This window comes from Tarenaya hassleriana, unplaced genomic scaffold, assembly GCF_000463585.1.
Source record: "Tarenaya hassleriana unplaced genomic scaffold, ASM46358v1 Cleome12, whole genome shotgun sequence".
NCBI lineage: Eukaryota > Viridiplantae > Streptophyta > Magnoliopsida > Brassicales > Cleomaceae > Tarenaya > Tarenaya hassleriana.
The window spans coordinates 601,614-624,108 of record NW_010962392.1 but is presented as its reverse complement, the minus strand read 5'-3'; the positions used below and the strand labels follow the sequence as shown (position 1 = coordinate 624,108).

The following is a 22,495-nucleotide window of genomic DNA, read 5'->3' as shown; positions in this document are numbered from 1 at the left end:
TGAAAAAAAAAAAAAAAAAAAAAAAAAACCTAGGAGAAATTCATGGATCTATACGTTCATACGCATTTTGATTCTGTTCTTGATTGTCAATTTTCCAATACAATATCTTCGATTGGAAAACGGATAAGATTGAAACAGTGTTTGCTCTGTTCTGTTAACTGCAGGCTAAAGACCTAAACCTCGCAGCAGAAGCAGCAGAAGAAGCTGGATTCAGGCACCCTTTAACTTCCCAAGCACAAGGAATGTAAGTTTCCCATACATAACCTCTCAATGTCTTGTAGTAAACCCCAACCTCTGTCAGAGAGTTCCGTGTCTATTGGAACATCAGTTCAGTTGTCCTTCTTTTCCGAATCCTCTTACGTGAAAGGGTCAGAAAGAATTCCGAGTTTTCTTTGCAGGTACACAAAGGTCTGTGAGGACGGTCATGAGACGAGGGACTTCTCGTGTGTTTTCCGGTACTTTTACAACGGCAAAGACGAGGCATGAAGTATATAAAAACCATTCGTAACAGAAGATAACCCGACATGCGTGAACCGGCAAATAATGTGATTCGTGTAATAAGGATTCTGCCCATTCTTGATCACAGGATGTATAATTTGACACAGTTTCTGTACTTGCAGAAACGTTTCATGCTCGAACATTGCAAGGAAATTAAGAATTGCGAAATAAAATTTTGAAATATATATATATAAAGATTAGTGAGCAAGCAACAATGACCCTTATAATTGCCTGAATTTGTAATGGCAAAAAAAAGTTATGCATTCGTTTTATATATCTAATAATGTTATATTGTCGATAGATAATATCATATGGATTTTAGTTATACGGTTATATAACTGGATCATTCTTATTGGTAATTATGGCGTTAGAGTTATATATTATATAATTATGTTTCTCATAGAATTTGTGATCCAAATAACTAACTTTATATAACCCAAGCTTGAATCGTCTAGTGGTCTTATCCTGGCTCAAATTCAAATTTGGGAGAGGCTTCGTGAATTTCCGGATTATTAAAAAAAAAAACTCTAACTTTATATTCTTTGTTTTCTTAAAAATGTGCGCCCCATGTATATACATATGGGTATTTCACGGTCAAACTCATCCCAAGGCCCATTTTCTTTCTTAGCCCATTTTCTCACAACAACCTAAACCCTAATCACATGGCGAATCTATATTATATATACATATATATTATAGTTCCATGCCCAAAAGGAGTGAGGAATTAGTATTGGATAATAAAATAAGGAAAAAAGATATAATTGGTGGTTGGCTTTTCGTACAAATCGAGCTATTTGGATTAGGTCCAAGGTTATTGAGGTTTAGGACATTTGGCCTGAAAAAGTCGCAAAAGTCATTTATATCGGTGAAAGGCTTACGATTAGACCTCACATACAGTGTTCTAATTATTTATGTCCAAAAGACAAGAAGTAACTGAAATTAAATTTGGCCAAACAAAGATATTGAACTTACCCATTGAACTTACCGCGAGTGCTTAGAGACGGTGTGTTGCTTTTTGGACCTCTATTGTTGGGGAGGGAAAGGTGTCATTTAATTGGTTGAAAGGGTGTTGTTCTTTGGGCATCTATCGCCAGTTAGGTGCGTTTTAAAGATCGCTCCCAGACTATAGGAGATATAATCGGGTCAAAGATCGGACGAACTTTTTAGTTTAAAAAAAAAAGATATTGAACTTAATAAATAGGGTAAAGTGATAACTTGATTTTTTAAAAAACATAATTTAGCATTTATAATACATACATGTCTGACTGATATATCTATTATATATGATAAATTTTATTAAAGGGTTTAAAACTATTATATTCATAACAAAATATAATCTTATTTTTTTAATAAAAATATATGTTGAAATTCTTTATTAGATTTTTTAAAGTTTTGTTATATTTATTCGCGATTGCAATTCAAGCAATGAATGCAACCGTTACGAATTGCTGTGGCGCAGTCAACAATAGTGTAGATAGTAATGTCTCTTCACATGATGTAAAGGTCCGAGTTTCTCTACGGAAAACACCAGAGGATCAAATCCTTAAAATAGCAAAAACTAAATAACAACCCAATATAAAATCAGGAAAAAAAATGATACAAAATAATTTCAATCCTCAAAATTAGAAATCTCCTAACCAAAAATAAATGCAAAAAATTATTAACAAAAGGATTTTGTTTTTTTGTTTTTTTTTTTAATTTTAAAAAAATGGATTGGGTTGAGTCACGCGACCCCTCCCATCATTTCCCCCCGCGTTTTGTAAAAAGCATCTCACCCTTTTTTTCTCTCTAAAAAACCTCACTTTCTGCGCAATGGCCTCCATTCATTGCTATTTCTCTGCGTATTAATGGCTTCGACCCACCAAGCAAATCTTAATCTTTTCAAATTCTGCGTGAAACCCTAGTTTCTGTATCCTCGGTAGACGAAGAAAGAGTGGGAAAGCTTTCTCCTTTTCCTGGTTTCTTTTTGAATTTTCAGTTTTGGCGGGGGGATTCGTCCGTACGACGCCATGCCTCTTCCATGGAAGAAAGCCAAGTCTGGTCGGATCTCGCGGCTTGTTTCCGACCTCCAACAGTCGTCCAAACACGGCGGATCTCTGGTCGTCGAGACAGGTTTCCCGACATCGCTGATCGATCTCTTCGTCAAGAACCGCGATCGCCTCAAGAAGCACTCCTCCAAACGCCGCCAATCCTCCACCGTTAACCCTCCTCCCTCTCCGCCTCCGCCTCTGACGCGGCGTAGCTCCTTTCCTCCGCCGGCCCCGCTTCCGCCGCCGGTGGAGAGAGAAACCGTCGCGAGCAGTGAGATCGAGGAGCGTATCTCCACCGAGAACACGCCTATCGGCGACGGCGCGTGCGTTGTGATGGTGGTGGTGAAGGTTTTCGTTGTGGCGGTGATCGCCTTGAGCACGAAGAAGCTGACGGTGGGGATCACGCTCTCGGCCTTTGCGCTCCTCCTCCTCGAGTTCGCGGCGGCGCGTGTGTTCACGCGCCTGGAATTCTGTCCGAACGCGAGGACTCGCCTTCGTTCCTTCTTGGAGAGGTTTCCGGGGAAAGGGGAAACGGTCAAAACCGACGGCGAAAACTCGAGTTCTTGCGAAATTACAGAAACTTTCGAAGATTCAAGGGACTGTACGGAATGTACGAATACGGTTTCTTGGTCGGAGCCAGAGCTAGTGGTAATCCCGGAGGCGGATTCATCGGCAGAAGATTCGAGGAGGGCAAAAGTTACGGCGGAGGGAGAAGTGCAGACAATACGGGATCTGGTGTTCAAGGACGAGAGAAGTAAAAGCTCGAGACTTAAATCGAAGATTATGAAGAAAATAGTGCCGAAGAAGTTTAGTTCAATGAAGAAGAAGAAGAAATCGATGAAGATCGATGAAGAGAAGGAGAAAGAGGAAGAATCGGTAGAAGAAGAAGAAGAAGAAGGGTCTTTGACAGAAGTCTCGAGCCTGGTTTCGGACGATAAATCAGAGAGAGTCGGAAGCGAAATCTCTGAAATGGACGACGATGATCCGAATCCGCCATTGTTGGAGAACTGCACAGAGGTAGAAGAAGAATCTCAGGATGGATCATCAAAAGGGAACAGTGGCAAAACGAACGTGTTTGTTCTGTTCGTGATGATGCTTGTTGGGCTGTTAGGAGGAAAGCTTTTAGCCATCGCTCTGTTTCTGTTTTGGTGTCTGATCCTTAGATTTTCAGACAAATCTAAAGCCCCGGAAAAACTTTTCAGAAAATTTTTCATCCTCTGTCCAGAAAGTTTCCTCCGCCGCCGGGGTTTAGCGGTGGCCGGTGGTTGACGGCGGAGGCGGGAGAAAGATCACGTGTCGGGCAGTTCGAACCTCGAAGCTCACGTGTTTGCTTCGGAACTGTAAATTTTACTTCTTTTTACCGACAGAATTTTATTCGTAGTACTAGTTGAAGGTATGTGAAGGTAAAAAAATTTCCCCTCTAACTCCGAGAAAATACAAAACAAAATATATTATTCCTTCCCTTTTTAAATATATCTCGTTTTAGAGAATATTCTGTGTAATTAAATAAATATTATTTTAGATTTTTTAGTGATTTTTAAAAAAATATCTAATTTTATTTTTAATTAAAATATTAATAAGATTATGGTCCAACGAAGAAATATATAATTTTTTATATTTTTTAATAGTTATAAAAAGTTTTTAAAACGATATTTATGGTAGGGTGCATGTATATTATCTAAATTATAGGATAAAAATTGCACCCCACCAAAAGTGTGAAAAGTGCATGTAGCTTACGTGGCAACAACATTTACGCAATGACATACGTGCCAATTATTTGCAAATCTGTGGGAATACAAAGAAATTAACCATTCTTTCTGAAATAATTTATATTTAAACTTATAAAATAAATGGTTTTGTTGACACTATTCGATAAAATTCCTCCCATCAAGAATCTTTTTTTTTATCTATGTTTCTTTTAATCTATGGGTTTCTTATCCATTTCTTATTATATATACTTTTCCGACATGTGTAAAGATCAGGTATACTTTGCAATTATACCTGATTAAATAAAATATTATCTAATTTTATTTTTTATCTGAAAATATTATAATATTCTATATGAATAATATTATGATTCCATATTATTTTAAAAAAAAATATTAGATTTTTTATTATTTAATATAAAATTTTATAAATAAATAATAGAATCACATGATATCTTATTTAATCAATATAAATATCTAAAAATAAAAACAAAATCAAACATAACCTTATCAATATTCTTCTCTTCGTATATTTTGAGGGTATCATTATTATTCTTTGGAAAAATACCAATCAAGTTGTTGCCTATCATTTTAAATTTCTTTGATTGAAAACAACATAAATACACTAAAGAATATTTTATTTGATGATGAATAAATATTAGCTTTAATTGACAACAATATAAAAAGACTTTGTTGCGGCAGCGGTGAATATGGAAAAAAAATATAATTAAAACGAGGGATATGAGAAGAGTTGGAGTAATTAATTGTGTTGGAAATTAAAGTGGCTTTTTCCACGTGAAATGTGTTGGACCATGCTTTAAAAATAAAATCATTGTCAATGTTGGGCCGAAAAGCAGCATGGCATAATATAGTTCTTTCATATATATATTTCAATAATTGATTCCAATTTGGGGGTATTTTCTTAATTTCCGATGAAAAAACTAAAGTCTGGGAGTATTGTTTTCGATTATATACATTTTGGTTTTTAAAGCAAGGTTCTTTCAAATTCTATTCAAATTTATCATATGCATTCAACATCCTACATGTTAGATAGAATTTGGGATATTGATGGACCGACTCCATTCATACTTAATATTCCTTAACATTTTTTTTTTAAAAAAATATAGCATTTCTTTCAATGAATTACACACATTATAAAACTGTAATTTTTATTTTTATTTTTGCTTAATTATTTAAACCGGATTTAGGAACTGAAAACATGGGGTTTTCCTTCTGATCCATAATTTCGTTTCCCTCACTTCTGTGATCGAATCTTTAACTGGTTATTGTGAAAAGATCCTTCTCGTGTTGTTCTTATCCAATTTTTTCCTTGAAAGTTTGGGACTTTGCCCATGAATTGCTCATAAAGCTGGCAATTTCCATCTGGGTATCCTTGTTAGATCGTGGGTTAGCCTATGTTTGATGTTTTTTTTCTGTTTCTTTCTGTCTGAATTCGAGTTCCTTTGGACATTGAATGGGTAATTCGACTAGTAACATAAACTGTTTATAAACCAGAACATGAACATGGAGATGAGTGAACATGATGATGAAATAGGGTTGTGTCTGGGAATCAATGGCGTTTCTTCCTCTGAATAATTCGGTGAGTGAATTTTCATGTGGGCTGTATTCCATATTCATCGTAAATGTGAAGAAGACGCATTCTCGGTTCTTGTTTCCTGATCAAGATGTTGACTCCTGCGGTGCAGAAGGTTCTTGCACAGAATAGGAACAGAACAGAACATGAACATGGACAGGACAGAACATGATGAAACAGGGCTGTGTCTGAGAATCAATGGCGTTTCTTCTGCTGTCTTTGTAGTGGTGGAATGCTCTGTTCATTCCTGAAGAAGTTTCCAGGATCAACCTTCCCTTTCACCAGAGCCAATCTCTTGAAATTCCCTTTGAAGTACCTCTCGCCCCACCGGCTCGCATCGGCAAAGCTCGTGTTGGCTCCGTTGTCTCTGCCCAGATCGAGATCTCTGTAGTTGAGATACGCGCCTCTCGGAGATCTCGACACATACGGCGTCATGTATTCGTACAGCATTCTCATCCACGTCACGTGCTTGTTCATCTCCTCCACTCCGTTCACTCTCCATTTCACCATGTACTGTATATTGTACAGATTCCCTCTCCTGTGCGGAAATGGCGTTTCCGTTTCTGAAAAACCGTACATTCTCCCTCCTAATGGCTCCATGACCACCACAGGGTTTTCCTCCTCGAGAAACCTCTTCCACACGCCCTCGAGAGCGGTTTCGGGAACCGGGTTCTGGACGAAATCTGATTTCGCCTTGAAGTAGAGATCGTTGTATCGTTCTTTCCTGTCGAGCAAGACTTCAGGAGGTTGCCCTCTTTTCCACGAGAAGAACAGTATCGAATCTATCCAGCTCGTTTCCGCGCAATCTTGAGGGCGTAAACCTAATTCCGGAAAATCTCGGTTCATCAGAGGGATCAATCCATCGATTCCTCCAAGAAACAGCGCTTGGAATGTAGCCTGAACTGTCTTTGGACTTCCACCTGCATTGTAAAGTATGGCTCTGATGAACAGATCCTCGTGAAGTTCCGCGGCGATGTATTGCCACTTGTGAACCAGTTTGGTCAGGTTCTGTCGGATGGTATGGTGACTTACGAAGCAAGTAACCTTCTCAGGAACCCTAACCAGCTTGATCTTCCATGACAGGACAACTCCAAAACTCGCAGCTCCACCCCCTCTGATCGCCCAGAACAGGTCCTCTCCCATCGTTCTCCTATCGTGAATTCTTCCATCCGCGTCCATAAACCGAGCATCGATCACGTTATCAGCAGCCAGACCGTGCTTTCTCATCATGGAACCGAACCCTCCGCCACTGAAATGCCCACCAACTCCGACACTAGGGCATGTCCCTGCAGGAAAGCCATGGATCTTGCTCATCTTTGCGATGTTATAGTACAGTTCGCCGATCGTTGCGCCTGATTGGATCCATGCGGACTCTTCCGCGAGGTCGACTTGGATGGCTCGGAAGCTTACGAGGTCGAGAATGATGAAAGGTGACTCGGAGAGGTAAGACAGTCCTTCGTAGTCATGTCCACCGCTCCTGGTTCTTACTTGCAGCCCAAGTTTCTTGCCGCAGAGGACTGATCTCTGGATTTCGGGTATTCGGGTCGGTGTGACGATGAAAAGCGGCTTCTGGCTGGTGAAATTCAAGCTCAGCCATCCGGGATTTGGAGCAGAGGATTGGAAGAAATTCGTGTAGGTTTGGGAATCTGGAGAGTGGACGAAGCTTTCTAGGGTTTTGACGGGAGATACTATGAACTGTGCTGACATGCAACTGAGAAATTGTTCTTTGGTGGGATCTGAGTTCACCCATTTGATCGAGACCAGACACAGAAGCAGGACAAGCCCTCGAAGCTCTCCTCTCATTTGCTCTCTCTCTCTCTCTCTCTGCTTGTTTCAGACAGGAAGTGAGTTTCAGAAGATCAGAAACGGGCTATGGAGTTAAATATTACAGAAAAGGCTATTTTTCTTTTATTTGGTACTAATAATGGTATTATCACACTGACGTAAATTGATTGAAAATTTTGGAGTTTTATGGAGAAAAAAACAGAAGGCATTAAATTAAAACCCAGTCAAGAATAGGCAGTTTCACATTTTTGAGATAATGGTGAAATAAACCCTAAAACTACTCAAAATTTGGTTTATTATTCGGATAATTTGCTCATTATTACATTACACGTATGTTTTTCCAAGGAAACGTTATCGATAGATATGTGCCTTACTAAGTAAGATATTCAACAAAAACATCCTAGGATCGAGTCGCGTGTGTATATACGTATATATGTGTATCTATTATATATATACACACCTGTGTGTGTGCATATATATACACACGTGCGCGCGTAAGACCATGAAGAAAGGTGTCGGCGGGGAATTTCGCGGCATGAGAGGAACGTGTCGATTGTTAGGATGAAAGTCAAAAGGTCAAACCCAGTGTCTTGCAATATTTCATGTAAAGATCCGCAGCAGGGTGGGGTCCCTGGAGTAGTTTATTCATTTGTCTAAAACAAGAAGAATTCTGAATTAAAAAAAAAATATTTAAAAAAAAAACAAAATGGGTAACAGATAAAACGGCCAAGAACGAGAATTTTCTCTCCCAGAACATGAATCAGACAGAGACTGTACTACTCAAATGCTGAATCTGTACTGAAGGGAAGAACAGTTGTCTTCAATCTCCTCCATGTCCCCAACGGTTTGATGAATAGATAGTGGCACTTCCCAGCGGCTAGTTTCCGGTCTCCCTCGGATTCCTTCCCCAACCCTCGGAGAAAGTTTCGACCTTTTTCCCTCAGTCGAAGATCCTCTCGCCCGTCGAGAATATCAAAAACACGACGGAGCTGAATATACAGAGCAACCCCGGAATGAAGAACACGACCCTCCAGCTCTCTGGATTCGACAGATCGGAGTACACCATTTTCGACGCCTCGAGAAGCTTCCCGGTCAGGTCGACACCTATGATTCCGGCCAAGGTCCCGGCTGTATTCGAAACTCCCATCACAATCCCCGCGTATCTCGGGGCGATATCCATATGGTTCACCGCAAAACCCGCGCTTCCTAATGCCAAGAACCCAAGGGCCACAGAAGAGCAGAAGATGACGCCATTAGAGGTTCTGAAGAGTGGCAACGCCATTAGAGCTGCAGAAGCAACTACAAACCCAACTGTGTTCAAGAATTTCCGGGTTCGGGTTACCGAGAGGATTCTCTTTGTAATCAAGTAGTCAGCGATGAAACCCCCGAGGACTGAGAATGCAAACATGTTGAGGTAAGGCATCATCTTCGATGAATCCATTTTCTGAAGGCTGAGTTGGAGACCGAGCTCGAAATACGTAGGCAGCCAGTTCATTAGCACGTAAAGAGCGTAATGGAACGTGAAATTGTTCACCACGATCGCCCAGACCGGTAGACTGAGCATGATGTTCTTCCACGGGATATTGGTAGCTTTAGGATGGAATCCACCGTTCTGGTTTACATTTGTCGGCAACAACGAACCTCCAAACCCAGCAGCCGCGGCTTTTGGATGCTCGGAACGAGGTGGGTCGGTCGCATACCTAAGCCAAAGCACTGACCATATGACTCCGGCTAATGCTTCCGCCACGAAAACGGATTGCGGGCCTCTAAACTCGACCAAGGCAGGTAGAAGCCACATCCCTATAGCTGCACCGAGGTACATTCCCGATGTCGTTATCGAAACCAACCTAGATCTTTCGTGAGGTGGGACCCACTGAGCCAGGACCGTGTGGATCGAGGGGAAGATAAACCCTTGGGCAACGCCGACGAGTAAACGGGCCCCGACCAAGATTCCGACTCTGTTCGGGTCAAGAGGAACCAGAAAACAAGTGGACGACCATAAAACAAAGGAAAGAAGAAGAACTTTCCTTCCCCCAATCTTCTGAGCCGCCCAACCTCCGGGAACTTGAGAACAAGCATACCCGACAAAGAATGTCGACAGTATGGTTCCTTTACTCGATTGGTTAATCCCGACAGCATCTGCAGCAACTGTGTATGCAATGGAGAAGCCGACGCGTTCTATGTAACACACAGAGGTGCAGAGGAAAGTTAAAAAGACGATCAAATAGCGTTTCGGGAAATTTTCCAACCTCATGCTCCACCTCTTCTCTTGAATCTAGAGCATTTATATCGTCAGACACCACGAAAGAGATGGTGCCTTCAATCACCTTCGACCCACCTTCAGAATCTGAAACCGGAAAATGGAATCGGATTACTTAAAAGAATGAAATCAGACATCACCACATTCTGACTATACACCCTATTAGAAGGCGTCTGAAATTGTGATTGACTCCAACAAAAACCTACAATGCAGGAAGCAAGCGCTTTTCGGGAGGCAACCCGAGTATTTTCCTTTGATTGATTTAAATTTTCAGTGTGTTTTGTTTGCTTTTATTGTCTGTTGCTTTTGAGACTACTCACAGATAAGCGAGACAAAGGGTCGAAGGGTGGAATACACGACAAGCTCCAACAAAAAAAAAAAAAAAAAAAAAAAAGCATGAGCAAGGGCAGAAAATGCAGAGAAAGAGAGAGAACACAGGATTTTCCGATGAACAGAAGATTGACAGATTAAAAGAAGAACAATATCGGCATTGCCCCGATGATCAATACAGGAAAGCTACTGACATGGACCTACCCTTCTCAGATATCCCTCCAAGCAGGTAATCACAAGGCAGATTAAAGAAAGCATAGACAGCAGAATTTACAACTAAAGATCATTCTTTTTTGGATAAGACTGACAGTTCCCTAAATACAACGTAATAAAATAGGAAACCTAAATAAAGATCTGAAATCCATTTCTAAGTTGTCAAGTTACTTATTGCCTAATAATGAAACCAGAAGACAAGACACATTCTAGACAATCAATCCCAAAATACAATGTTAAAAAAATGGAAGTTAATCATATGAAATTTTCATAATTTTGACAGGGAGGCATCTCTAGCCAATCTCTGAAAACGAACAGATTCGGAGACAGGCTAGGGTTCTTATCTAATTACTTAAAACACGCATATCAAAGAATAAGAACGAGTGCCAGGGCTCCCCAGATGACGAAAAAGCTAATGAATCTAATAAGAAATTTAACAAAGGTCTAATTCTAAGCTTTACAACAGCAACATTCAGTATTTTCTAATGCATTTCCTTCAAAATGATGCTAAATTCAACTAATCTGAGGAAGATGAACCAGATAAAAAGAGGGCCAAACAAAATGAACAAATTGAATCTCAGAAGACAGTTTTCCTATGAAGCATTTGGTGTTCGTTCACTAAAAGCCCGTTGAATCAATGAGAAAGCGAAAACCCAAGAAGCAACCTTTCATGGAAAATTTAGCAACCCTAAATTGGATAGACAAAGTCTTTACAAGTGATCAATGCCTCTGAACGACAAAGACAATGTTCGCAACCGAAATCGATCTGAAGAGGTGACAAAACTTACCTGCTCAACCCGTGCTCCATAGGATAAGATTTCTCCTCAAGTTCTTCTTTCGTTCGACATTATACTCACGGAGATTGTTCTCGAGTTTGGAATCGGAAAACGAGGGCTCGACCACGGTGGCTTCCGATGAATTTGGTGGGATTTTAGCGAAAATCGATCGAGGGTCGTTGACGGTGAAGGTGATGGTAATGGAGGCAACCGACAGGAAGGAATCTAGGGTTTTGGGTGAAGAATTCAGAGGAAATTGAAAAGGAGAGAGGGACAGTGGTGAGAGAGATTCGGGGGTCAACGACGACGACGGTGAGATTTTTTTTCTTCAAAGGCAACAAAAAAAAAAGAGTTAGAAGAGAAACGTAACGGGTTTTGACTTCGTGACAGAGATTCCGTATTTGTGTGAAATCTCGCCAAATACATATGCATGTATATATATATATATATATCACATAGATTTTTTATGTTCGGTTCTTTAATTTTAGTGTTTCCATTGAATTGAAAATTGGGAAATAAAACCAACCAATTTTTTGAGTTAGGGATTTGCGAGATTGGATTATGGACGAAATCAGGGTGCGGGAGGAAGGACAAAATCGTAAATTTACTCGGTTCGGTAATTTATTATGATATGTAAATATATGTTTCCGTATAGGTGCATATATTTATTTACATATCATAATAAAACTGTGTGGAATGAAGCTGAATTCTTATGGTTTTAGAAGCTTTTTCAAATTAAAAACAAAAGATATGTCTTCTTCCTCCTCGTGTTTCAACAAACCTTCTGTATCGAACAGAGTGTTGTGTATACTTGGTCAACCTTGTTTAGCTTCGAACTGGGAAAGGAGGAATGCTCTGTTCATGCCTGAAGAAGTTGTCTGGATCGACCGTTGTCTTGATTCTGACCAATCTGTTGAAATTGTCTTTGAAGTACTTTGCCCCCCAGACCTGAGCCCGTACGAAGCTCGCCTTCTCGTCCTTCTTGTTCATCATGCCGAGATCCAGGTCCCGATAGTTCACGTACGCTTCGCGTGGTAGCGTCGAGACGTACGGGGTCATGTAACTGTACAGCCTCCTGATCCAGTCCATGTGTCTGCTCGGTTTCTTGTCGCTGTCTCGCCAGCTTGTCCCATACTGAATCTTGAAGATGACTCCTTTCCTGTGCGGGAAAGGGATCTCGGATTCGGGTATTTTCTCCATCATTCCCCCGTAGGGGTTCCATATCATCATCGGTGAATCTTCCTCGAGCAACCTCTTGAACATGCCTTCGAGCCCTGATTCCGGGATCGGTTCTTTCACGAAATCTGACTTGGCTTTGAAGTAAACCTTCGGGAAAGGACTCTTCCCTTGAAGCAAAACCTCGGGAGGAGTCTTGCTCGGGAACCCGGCAATGTATACGATCGATTCGATCCAGCTCATTTCGATGCAATCTTGCCTCGTTAGACCCAACTCCGGAAAACTCCGCTCCATTACATCTGACAAAGTGCTCGAGTTCCCGAGGAACAGAGCATTGTACGAGGTTGTCACCGTCTTGTTTCCCGTTCCAGCGACGTTGAAGATGACTCGGATGAACAGCTCCTCGACGAGCTTATCTGCCACTTGCTGCCACCTGGCAAGAACCCTTTTAGCGTCTTGTTCTAACGTTTTGGTTACCGTGAAAACGGTGACGGTCTCTGGAACGGGGACGAGTCTGATCTTCCAGGCGAGAATGATGCCGAAACTTGCCCCGCCTCCGCCTCTGATGGCCCAGAACAGATCTTCGCCCATGGATTCTCTGTTGAGGATGTTACCGTTTGCGTCGACGATCCTGGCATCGAGAACGTTATCCGCTCCGAGGCCGTACTTCCTCATCATTGAACCGTATGCTCCGCCGGTTATGTGACCTCCTATGCCTAGGCTGGAGCACAACCCTGCAGGGAACCCGTGCTTCTTGCTCTTCTCCGCGATCCTGACAATCCAAAACGGTGAAACGGTTCGTTAAGACAAGGCCGTAATAAATTCAACTATAGAAGAAGAAGAAGAAGAAGAAGAAGTGGAGGAAGAGAGGATGTGTTTCTTGGAGAGGCATAAAAGAAACTTCTCCAAGATCTGAAATGGCCCATGATGTTATTACAGGCATCATCTCCAAGATCTGAAATGGCCCATGATGCACCATCTTTGATGTTGAAGAAGAAGAAGAAGAAATTTGGATCTTTGCTGTTGTCTTAACCTGTAATAAAGCTCGCCAACAGTTGCACCAGTTTGAACCCAAACGGTATTATCTTGGATATCGACGTAGATCTGTCTGAGCTTCGACAGGTCAATCAAGACAAAGGGTGCCTCAATCTGAGAAACATACGACAAGCCCTCGTAATCATGTCCACCGCTTCTGAAACGGAGATGGATTCCGAGCTTCTTGGAACACATTACAGAAGCTCGGACATGGGTTTCGTACATGGGTTCGAATATGAACTCCGGTTTAGGCATTGACTTCGTCAAGTACCGGAGATTCTGAGCCGTCGATTCCAGCACTTCCTCAAACTCCGACACGTTTATTTTGGGCGTGAAGAACGTCGTCTTCATGATCGGACAAGACACGTCGGAGTTGCCATTGATCCAGCCGATGAAGTTTTCTTGCAGAGAGGCTTGTGAGAGTGTCAGAGTAACCGATGAAAAATATAGGGCTAAAAACGAAATAAATGAAAATATGGGGACAGGATTTGGACATTCCATTTCTTTTGAGAAATTGAATTGCCCTATTGGATGGATGGCTTCTGATTTTAATGGTATGTGTGCTCTGCGCATTTGCATACATATATATATATATATATATGTGTGTGTGTGAAAGACATAAATTATATAAGATTGACATAACTTGTGGGTCAAGTCATTGCATTATTTTTTTTAAACTCGATTTTATTATCTAATTCGGTTACAACATTCAATAATGGGAATTGATAAGATCCTTATTTATAAAAGTCCATATTTAACCTAATCCTACTTCCTTTTATATTTCTTAATGATATTTATATTATGTCATTCGATTTCTCGATCATCATGAGAGAAATTACAATATTATTGCTAATTCAACCATTAAATAAGATTGTCACAACTCTAATATTCCAACCACTAATTATCAAGTAGGTTTTTGATTTTTATAATAAGCCGGCATGTGTTGAGCACCAATAATTAAATAATCATGCACCCCACTCGACGTTATATATATATATAATATAACAATAATAAAAAAATAAAAATAAAAAAAACAACTGAATTTTACAATTTTGACAAAAAAAACACTAGAATTTATTTTTTTATCAAATAAATATTAAACTTTTTAAACGAATATAAAAAACATTGAATTTTTTAAATGATTCAAAAAAATATATGAAATTTTTTTTATTTATTGTAAAAAAAAAAAACTAAGTAAAATAATCTGACGTGTTTGCATCTCTCATTGTGTCACGTCATTCATTTTGTTTATTTTGACAATCGTAGAAGAGTTAAGTGTTTATTTTGTCAAATTTAAAAAGTTTAATACTTATTTGATAAAATAAAAAGTTGAGTGTTTTTTTTTGTCAAAATTTGAAAGTTTAGTGGGTTTTTTGGAATTTTCCCTAAAAAATGAAATGAATCCAAGGGAAGGGGTAAGACGTGATACATTACTTTAGACAGGGGTTCAACAGCAAAGAGCGACCTGTAAAAACCACCATAACAAAAAAAGCACAGACAGTGCAACCATGAAGAAGCCGGTGGCCCCTCTCTTGCGGCCGTGACAAAGATCGTCCCCCTTCAGTTCCCGGTCCGATACCGCACGGGAAAGCTCTCGACTTTGCTTGTCACACACGCAAATGCGATGGAAAATGCAGATCACCACCAGATTCTGCCACTCCAAATCTCAAGCCATTGATACAGTCCTGCAGAGAGCTCGAATTGGCAACAATGGCGGCCTACTCCACCGCCATCCTCGAGAGGAGAGGCCTCTTTTTTCTGCAAATAGAATCTGTAGCGTTTTCAAAGACTTCTACAGTATTTTTCATGGCACTTAGGCTTCATCGGCCCTGAAAAAAAAATCACTTCGTATTTTCATGGCACTTAGGTTTAAAACGCCTTGATCTTTTTTCGTTCCAAGGAAAAGTGACAGAGATTTTTTTTTTTAATATTCCATCATCTTGTAAAGATCGCTTCCATATAAAAATTAATGGTTATAAATTATGAGAACTATGCCATGGATGCATGAATCAAGTCTCTTGTAAAGGGGACCGTATACCTTGATTTTCGGAGATATCCGCCTTCGAATTCGTCTTATATTATCTCATTTTCGTTTTTGTCATGTTCGGATACCCGGCGTTGAATTCAATTATCAGAAGATATTTGAACCCAGCAGCATGATCGATTTTTGTTAATTGCAGGGGTATTTCGGTAATTTTAATTAAAAGTGTATGTAGATATCATATCACTACAAATAAAATATCAAAGATATAAAACCTGCATAACTTATTGTTAGCTTCAGATATAAAGGAAAGAGATATTTTCAAATTGCAATTAAAAAATCTAATTAAATTAGCAACTAAAACTTTGTTTTGCCCCCAAGTTAATATATTAATCCCTCTTAACGACAATACATATACATATATATATATATACACACTTTGTCTAATTCTAATGTAATTGTTTAAGCGTATAGAGTGTATAGTCTACGCTTCATATAATAGAGACAAAATTTTAATACCATTTGTGCATTATGTGGTCTTTTAGTTGATAACTTGTCGTTGTCGTAAATTATTTTTTCTATAATATATCTACGATTATTCTTCCCCACAACGATCCGTACATTAGATTTAGTATTATTATTTATATATTTTATACAAATTTCAGTATCAAACTTATATATCCTTCGATACTATACATTGTGGTATTCAAAATTTTCGGTTCGACTGTACATAACCTCCGAAATATTTTCGTAATATTGATTTTTAACCAACAAAAAGAAATAAATAAATATATATATATATATATATATAAGTTGTTAATCGATCATATAAAGTATGAAGTAGGACTTGCTTGTGAGACTAAAATTTATCATAATTAAATATAAATGCATGGATACATGACTAAAGTCAATTTCATAATCGCCCACGATGGCTGTAGTCACGTTAGACAGTTAGGCAATCGCTACATTAGGTAGCACTTGTTCCATTGAACTTTTTTTTAATTATTATTATTATTATTATTATAACTACGTTCCTTTTTATTTTTATTTTTATTCTAACACACAATGATTGGTAATATAAAATAATTACAATTTCATTATAATAATTAAAAGAAATGACCACTCGTTCTCTCTCGTTTGGCCGAATTTCCAAGATGGAAACAAAACTCCCCATGTCATGTTCTTCATTCGACGTATGGCCTTATACTAATTTTGTTTGACTTTGATTTTAGGCGACCTTGCTAATTAATTGTCACATCTTCTTTATTCAATTCTTCTTTCTAATTCAATCATTTTTTTCCCCCGAAATATTCCGATCATTGAATCAAAATGGAAAATTATCAACCATAAGCAAAGAAAATGAAAATTAATGAAATAATAACACCAACACCGGAATTTGTTTTATGAAATTATAAACCATAAGTAGAATGAATGTGGTGCTATCGATTAGCACGATCATATATATTTAGTAAAATTGTATAGTCATTTACTGAAATCCAAACAAATAAGGGGGCGACTGCTTGCACCGCCGCCACCCGCAATCGGAGCGGTTGCGATTTTCGGCGGTTGCGAGCGATTGAAAAACTGATTGGTTGAACCGCAACCGCAACCAAACTTGTGTTTTCTAATCGCGGTTTCCAACTTGCAATAATTTTTATAATAAAATTATTTTTTATTTAAAAATAAATTAAATTGATAATATTTATATTTTAAATTTATTATTTAATTATTATAAATTTAGTAAATAATTTTTATCAAATGATACGAAAAATTTAATTAAAACTATTATAAAAAATTATTTTTAAATAATATTTTTTTTTGACAATTTATATCAAAACGCAACCGCAACCGTAATGAATCATTCACTTCTAACTGCACCCACTCACAATCGCTACCAACAACAACTTCTCAACCAGTCAGTACTAATCATTTATAATCGCTATCAAACGTTCTGAAAACGCTGCCACCCGTAACCGCAACCGGTGCGGTACAACCAGTCGAACCCTAAATAGCTATGTTGTTAATTTTGTTAATCTAGTAGCTAAAAAGTTATATATATTTTTTTACAATCGAAAAACTCGATTTCGAATTAAAAATAAAAATAAAAAATGGATTTTTTAAAATATAATTATTTACCAATAAAAATAATATAGTATAAAATGAAATTAAATCGTAAAAATATAATGGTATGTTTATATTTAAATATAACGCGTACAAATGTTAGAATTATATTTAACAACCATGCAATATTGTATAAGCTATCATTTCAAAAGATGAAATCTTTAGAGGTTCATCATTATAAAACTGATAAATTGTTTATGTTAATTATTCTATTTTCACATGGAATAGAGAGTATGTATGTAATGAGATTGGTAATTATGGTTGCCCCTTTTGTATGAGATTTTATTATTATTATAATAAAGTCCTATTTAGATAAAGAAATTAAATTAAATTATTAAATAACATACGTACATATGATATGAGATGTCTTAATTTACCGGATTCATTCGCCTATCACCATCTGTCTTTCCATTTCATTTGACAAAACACAGAAAGAAGCAAACCCAGAAAAAAAGGGGAAAAAAATCTCGACATATACATACACTGATATATACACACACACATTTTGTATATATACTGCATATGTGTGTGTGTATATATAATCGCGACCAGGTCGTCTCCGTCCTTCGTTTTGCATTGCACGTTTCTTTCATCATCATCTCCTTCTTCTTCTCCGTCGTCTTCGTCTCCCGATTTTCTCTCTCTCTCTCTCAGAAAGGAAAATCTGAAAATTTCTTTCTCGCTCTTACGTTTTCTCTCGTCGTGGCCTCTCACTAATGTAACGTTGCGGTTTCGCAAAAAAAAAAAAAAAAATCAGAATGTTTTAAATGACACTCTTCCTTTCTCCGATCGGGCCTTCCTCCGTTTCCTCGAGCGTTGGCACAATTCTCAGGTAATTTCATGCTCTCTGTTCTTGTCCTCCTTTGATTCAGTACGATTTTTTGCATTGTCTCGTCGATTGATTGATGGAACAGAGATATCCCTGTTAGGTATTCTACTTTGGAAAAATATACTGTCTGATACGGATCGTCGTCTTCTCCATTTCTCCTGAACTGTCGTAATCCGATCAAGTTGCACAATTATTTCATGGTTTTGTTGCGATTCTGAGTCAAAACGGGTGGGCGATTATAATTTCGACGTCGATTTCATATAACGGGAGAGAAACGGATTGCGGATTTCTTTTTCTGGGGGAAAACTGGGGGGATGGATGTGAATTTCACGACGAAATTTCGACGAAGTTTGGATCAAATTCGACGACTTTTCATCGTCCCCCCTTTTTTTTGGTGATTCTCTGATCGTGTTTTTTCCATGCTATCTGACAATGAATTCGATCTTTTCAATTATGACAAATATATCAATTCTATAGTTTATATTTGTTTTCCATCTTGTCATTTTCACGAATATCAACTTTCTGCTTGTCTTTTTCTTGATTTTCTCCTTCCATGGTTTCTCGTCCAGGTCCCACCTTCCAACAAATATTACGTCTTTTTTCCATGTCTACATATATGCACGATCTTGAAGCTTTGACTTGTATTGTATCTATGTCTATTTTTTAGTTTCTGACTTTCTTGTCATTTCCTCTTTTTTTTTTTATCCTCTGCAGCAATCTGAAGAGCATGAACTCCATGGTTGCTGACTACTGATCCTTGTGACAGAAGAAACATTCTTGGATTTTGTCTAAACACTCAATTCCAAGGGCAAGAAACTCAACACATCAAAGAATCTGAAGTCTGAGTTGTCCAATGCTTAATCTGTCTAGAACCAGAAGTCCAGGAAGAAACACAAGACCCTTGTCTCTCGGAGGTGAGATGATGTTCCAACCAAATCTTGAAAATGATTTCATTGCACATAGAAATGGCTCAAGGATCCTGCATCTGTTACCGGTCTTTTTCACCAAAGATCGATGAATATTCTCAATCTCAATAACCTGTTGCTAAAATGTTATCTATGATTACGAGAAAAATTCGAGCTTTTTTACATGATATATATGATGTGATTTACCTATTGCTACACATGCCATGGTATTTGCAGGAATGGATTACATGGAGCCGAAGAGGAAGAACAATTTGGTGGGAAAGATTATATTGGTTGCTTCCCTTACAGCTTTATGCATCATCATGCTCAAGCGAGCTCCCAGTTTTAGTACCCCAAAAGCGGTATCTCCATCATCCCCATGTTAATTCTACGATGGTTTTTTACCGTTTTCTTTGTGTGTATCGATGATATTTGAATAATCCATTGATGATTGGATAGATACTAAGGTTCTTATATGGCTCTTTTTTTGTTTGTGAATCTTGAAGAGGAGCCATGATTTTCATTTAAGCTTGTTCTGCAACTTTCTCGGCTATGGATGGAAGCAACTTAGAAAATCTAACTCAGGATTTTTTTTGTGATATGTTGACCTTTCAGTTCTCTCACCATGAGCCGGGGGTGACTCATGTTTTAGTTACTGGTGGGGCTGGATACATTGGATCACATGCCGCTTTGAGGCTTCTGAAGGATTCATATAGAGTAACTATAGTGGTAAATTTTCTTTGTTGAACTGTAATTTTGCATTCTTTTTAGTAATCTTTTTGTTGATGAGATTGAACACTGTTCTTGCTTCGACAGGACAATCTTTCTCGAGGGAATATTGGTGCTGTCAAGGTTTTACAGGGATTGTTTCCTGAAACTGGGAGGCTTCAGTTTATTTACGCAGACTTAGGAGATGCTAAAGCTGTATGCTTCCATGGCTGAAAACATTCTAGGCAGCTTTCGTATCTACCTGTCTGAAAATCGCGAGTTCGCCAGATGATGTTTTGTCCTAAACTTTGTCATTTTCAGGTTGACAAGATCTTTTCAGAAAACGCGTTTGATGCCGTGATTCATTTTGCTGCTGTTGCATATGTTGGGGAAAGCACTCTTGATCCTCTAAAGTAACAGTCTCCGACTTCGTTCTGTTTCGTCATCATCGTCATTACCATATCTCTGCAATTTGATGACCAGAACTCGGAGTTCTTGGGTCGGTTTCGTCTGCATTTACGTAAAACCGATCTCCGTTTCTGATGTTCTGCAGATATTACCACAATATTACATCGAACACATTGGTCGTGCTTGAAGCTATGGCCCGGCATAAGGTGAAGAAGTTGATATATTCTAGCACATGTGCCACATATGGGGAGCCTGACAAGATGCCAATTACTGAAGACACTCCACAGGTACAGGAGTTGCAGAAACTCTCTGTTCGTTGTCTTTCGAATGCATTTATTCTCTAATGAGAGAAAATTGCACTGACAGGTCCCGATTAATCCTTACGGGAAAGCTAAGAAGATGTCTGAAGATATAATCCTGGATTTCTCCAAGAACTCAGACATGGCAGTTATGATCCTAAGGTCAGTGCGATCTCTGCCATGCTGCTCAAGCTTCTCGAACATGGATAAATCAGGCCTTGTACATTAGATTAGATAAACCACCAAGAACCAATCTTGTTTTCGCTATAGCTGGGTCTGGGATTGATCTGTTTGTATTCATAATCTTATCACAACTTTTTCTCAGATACTTTAACGTGATCGGTTCAGACCCAGAAGGTAGATTAGGGGAAGCTCCAAGGCCTGAGCTCCGAGAGCATGGACGGATCTCTGGTGCATGCTTTGACGCAGCTCGTGGCGTGATTCCTGGCCTTCAGGTACACTCTTCTCTCAAATTCCTCACCTTTGACCCCCCTTTCCCATTTTCGTATCCTCGAGGTTTTTGTACCGAAAATGCTGAAATCTGGTTTGTTATATCGGTGGCTCGACAGGTCAAAGGAACAGACTACAAGACAGCAGACGGAACCTGCATTCGGGACTACATAGACGTGACAGATCTCGTGGACGCTCACGTGAAAGCTCTCGAGAAAGCACGGCCCAGCAAAGTTGCCATCTACAATGTCGGCACCGGACAAGGTCTAATCCCTTCGATCCAGAAAACTTTGAAAAAAACAAACAAACAAACAAACTTTCTATTACATTTGGGCAGAACAGATTCAGGGTTTCTCATATCATATTGATTCGTGTCCGGAAACAGGAAGATCAGTGAAGGAGTTCGTGGAGGCATGCAAGAAGGCGACAGGAGCCGAGATCAAAGTGGAGTTCTTGCCGAGAAGACCCGGAGATTACGCAGAAGTCTACAGTGATCCATCGAAGATTCTGAGAGATCTAAACTGGACAGCGAGATTCACTAATCTTCAGGACAGTCTCGCGGTTGCTTGGAAGTGGCAAAAGACTCATCCTCATGGATACAGTTCGTACTGAACCAAGATTCCATATTCTGATTTTGGTTGTTTAATTTCTTTTTTCTGCACAACATTGGTGGATTTTAGTTGATATAGAGGGGATATATATATACATTGCTTATATATGTATTGGTACACTTTACAGTTGAAATAATTATATGCTTAGCCTTGATTGCAGGCTTTAGCCTCTCTCTCTTTTTTTTTTTTTGTGTGTGTGTGTGTGTGTGTTTCTCTGTCTGTTGTTTCCTCGTATCTCTGAGTTCCAATCTTTTTGGAAAATTATGTAAGGTGTATAATTTCCTAAGAACTGCCAAAACTATCTCCAAAAGAAATATAAGTCGTCGATACGTCCGAATTGTATTAAAATATAATTAATTAATGTACGGAAATTAATGTTGAAAATTGCAGGTACAAATACAGTCTAGTTGATAATCTTTTTTTATTTAATGTCAAACTAAGGCCTTGAATGGTCATAGTTTTGGGAGTTTTTAAAATCTAAAAGACAAAAAAATTACCAGTTTTTTACAAAATTACTTTTTCTAAAATCTTGGAAAGTCATTTTAATGGAAAAATCAATAAAAAAATCAATGAAAAATCAAAAGCTACTTTTTTTTTTAATTTTTAAATAATATAGAATCCAAAATCCAAAAAACAAAAACTAAAAACCAAAATCCAAAAACTAAAACTAAAAACCCAAAATAAAAGCCATCTCCATTGAAAGCCTAAATCGATATTTTATATTTAATCAATAATTTCATGCAAGATTCAATGGGTACAAATAAAATAGATACAATTACA

The 22,495-nt window shown here is 38.6% G+C and overlaps 6 protein-coding genes across 7 annotated transcripts in view; 3 read left to right on the top strand and 3 right to left on the bottom strand.

Moving 5' to 3' along the window:
• Positions 1–578, top strand: part of LOC104806251 (probable 3-hydroxyisobutyrate dehydrogenase, mitochondrial) — a 6,802-nt gene extending 6,224 nt beyond the window's left edge. For both annotated transcript variants that reach the window (XM_019201763.1, XM_010531055.2), the window contains exons 9-10: positions 165–244; positions 399–578. In XM_019201763.1, the coding sequence (XP_019057308.1) occupies positions 165–244; positions 399–486 (168 nt within the window). In that variant the 3' untranslated portion in view covers positions 487–578. The remainder of the gene's footprint in view (positions 1–164; positions 245–398) is intronic.
• A 1,677-nt stretch (positions 579–2,255) lies between these two features.
• On the top strand, positions 2,256–3,989 carry LOC104806249. The gene has a single exon (XM_010531054.1). The coding sequence runs from the start codon at positions 2,508–2,510 to the stop codon at positions 3,795–3,797; it is 1,290 nt and encodes a 429-aa protein (XP_010529356.1). The 5' UTR covers positions 2,256–2,507; the 3' UTR covers positions 3,798–3,989.
• A 1,689-nt stretch (positions 3,990–5,678) lies between these two features.
• On the bottom strand, positions 5,679–7,640 carry LOC104806248 (inactive tetrahydrocannabinolic acid synthase). Its single transcript, XM_010531053.1, has 2 exons — positions 6,040–7,640; positions 5,679–5,820 (listed from the first exon to the last, which is right to left on the bottom strand). Exons 1-2 carry the CDS (start codon positions 7,629–7,631, stop codon positions 5,805–5,807), a joined length of 1,608 nt encoding a protein of 535 aa, XP_010529355.1. The 5' UTR covers positions 7,632–7,640; the 3' UTR covers positions 5,679–5,804.
• A 668-nt stretch (positions 7,641–8,308) lies between these two features.
• On the bottom strand, positions 8,309–11,523 carry LOC104806247 (probable anion transporter 5). Its single transcript, XM_010531052.1, has 2 exons — positions 11,205–11,523; positions 8,309–9,960 (listed from the first exon to the last, which is right to left on the bottom strand). The coding sequence occupies exon 2, from the start codon at positions 9,865–9,867 to the stop codon at positions 8,554–8,556; it is 1,314 nt and encodes a 437-aa protein (XP_010529354.1). The 5' UTR covers positions 9,868–9,960; positions 11,205–11,523; the 3' UTR covers positions 8,309–8,553.
• A 492-nt stretch (positions 11,524–12,015) lies between these two features.
• LOC104806246 (berberine bridge enzyme-like 4) lies at positions 12,016–13,932 on the bottom strand. Its single transcript, XM_019201697.1, has 3 exons — positions 13,402–13,932; positions 12,512–13,140; positions 12,016–12,374 (listed from the first exon to the last, which is right to left on the bottom strand). The coding sequence occupies exons 1-3, from the start codon at positions 13,902–13,904 to the stop codon at positions 12,052–12,054; spliced, it is 1,455 nt and encodes a 484-aa protein (XP_019057242.1). The 5' UTR covers positions 13,905–13,932; the 3' UTR covers positions 12,016–12,051.
• A 4,118-nt stretch (positions 13,933–18,050) lies between these two features.
• LOC104806245 (probable UDP-arabinose 4-epimerase 3) lies at positions 18,051–21,886 on the top strand. The gene is made up of 11 exons (XM_010531050.2): positions 18,051–18,337; positions 19,049–19,248; positions 19,477–19,601; positions 19,855–19,968; positions 20,056–20,163; positions 20,269–20,360; positions 20,501–20,642; positions 20,722–20,816; positions 20,980–21,109; positions 21,224–21,368; positions 21,490–21,886. The coding sequence occupies exons 2-11, from the start codon at positions 19,188–19,190 to the stop codon at positions 21,714–21,716; spliced, it is 1,239 nt and encodes a 412-aa protein (XP_010529352.1). The 5' UTR covers positions 18,051–18,337; positions 19,049–19,187; the 3' UTR covers positions 21,717–21,886.
• The last annotated feature ends 609 nt before the right edge of the window (positions 21,887–22,495 follow it).

Excerpts from the sequence above, each read along its gene's own strand:
- LOC104806246 (XM_019201697.1), bottom strand. The coding sequence starts at position 13,904 with ATGGAATGTCCAAATCCTGTCCCCATATTTTCATTTATTTCGTTTTTA. Across the intron at positions 13,141-13,401 it reads GTTGGCGAGCTTTATTACAG|GATCGCGGAGAAGAGCAAGA; the intron begins GTTAAGACAACA and ends TTGGATTGTCAG. Across the intron at positions 12,375-12,511 it reads TCCTTTCCCGAAGGTTTACT|TCCGAGATCCCTTTCCCGCA; the intron begins TCAAAGCCAAGT and ends AAAATACCCGAA.
- LOC104806249 (XM_010531054.1), top strand. The coding sequence starts at position 2,508 with ATGCCTCTTCCATGGAAGAAAGCCAAGTCTGGTCGGATCTCGCGGCTT.
- LOC104806245 (XM_010531050.2), top strand. The coding sequence starts at position 19,188 with ATGCTTAATCTGTCTAGAACCAGAAGTCCAGGAAGAAACACAAGACCC. Across the intron at positions 19,602-19,854 it reads GTTTTAGTACCCCAAAAGCG|TTCTCTCACCATGAGCCGGG; the intron begins GTATCTCCATCA and ends TTGACCTTTCAG. Across the intron at positions 20,361-20,500 it reads AGCACTCTTGATCCTCTAAA|ATATTACCACAATATTACAT; the intron begins GTAACAGTCTCC and ends GATGTTCTGCAG.
- LOC104806247 (XM_010531052.1), bottom strand. The coding sequence starts at position 9,867 with ATGAGGTTGGAAAATTTCCCGAAACGCTATTTGATCGTCTTTTTAACT.
- LOC104806248 (XM_010531053.1), bottom strand. The coding sequence starts at position 7,631 with ATGAGAGGAGAGCTTCGAGGGCTTGTCCTGCTTCTGTGTCTGGTCTCG.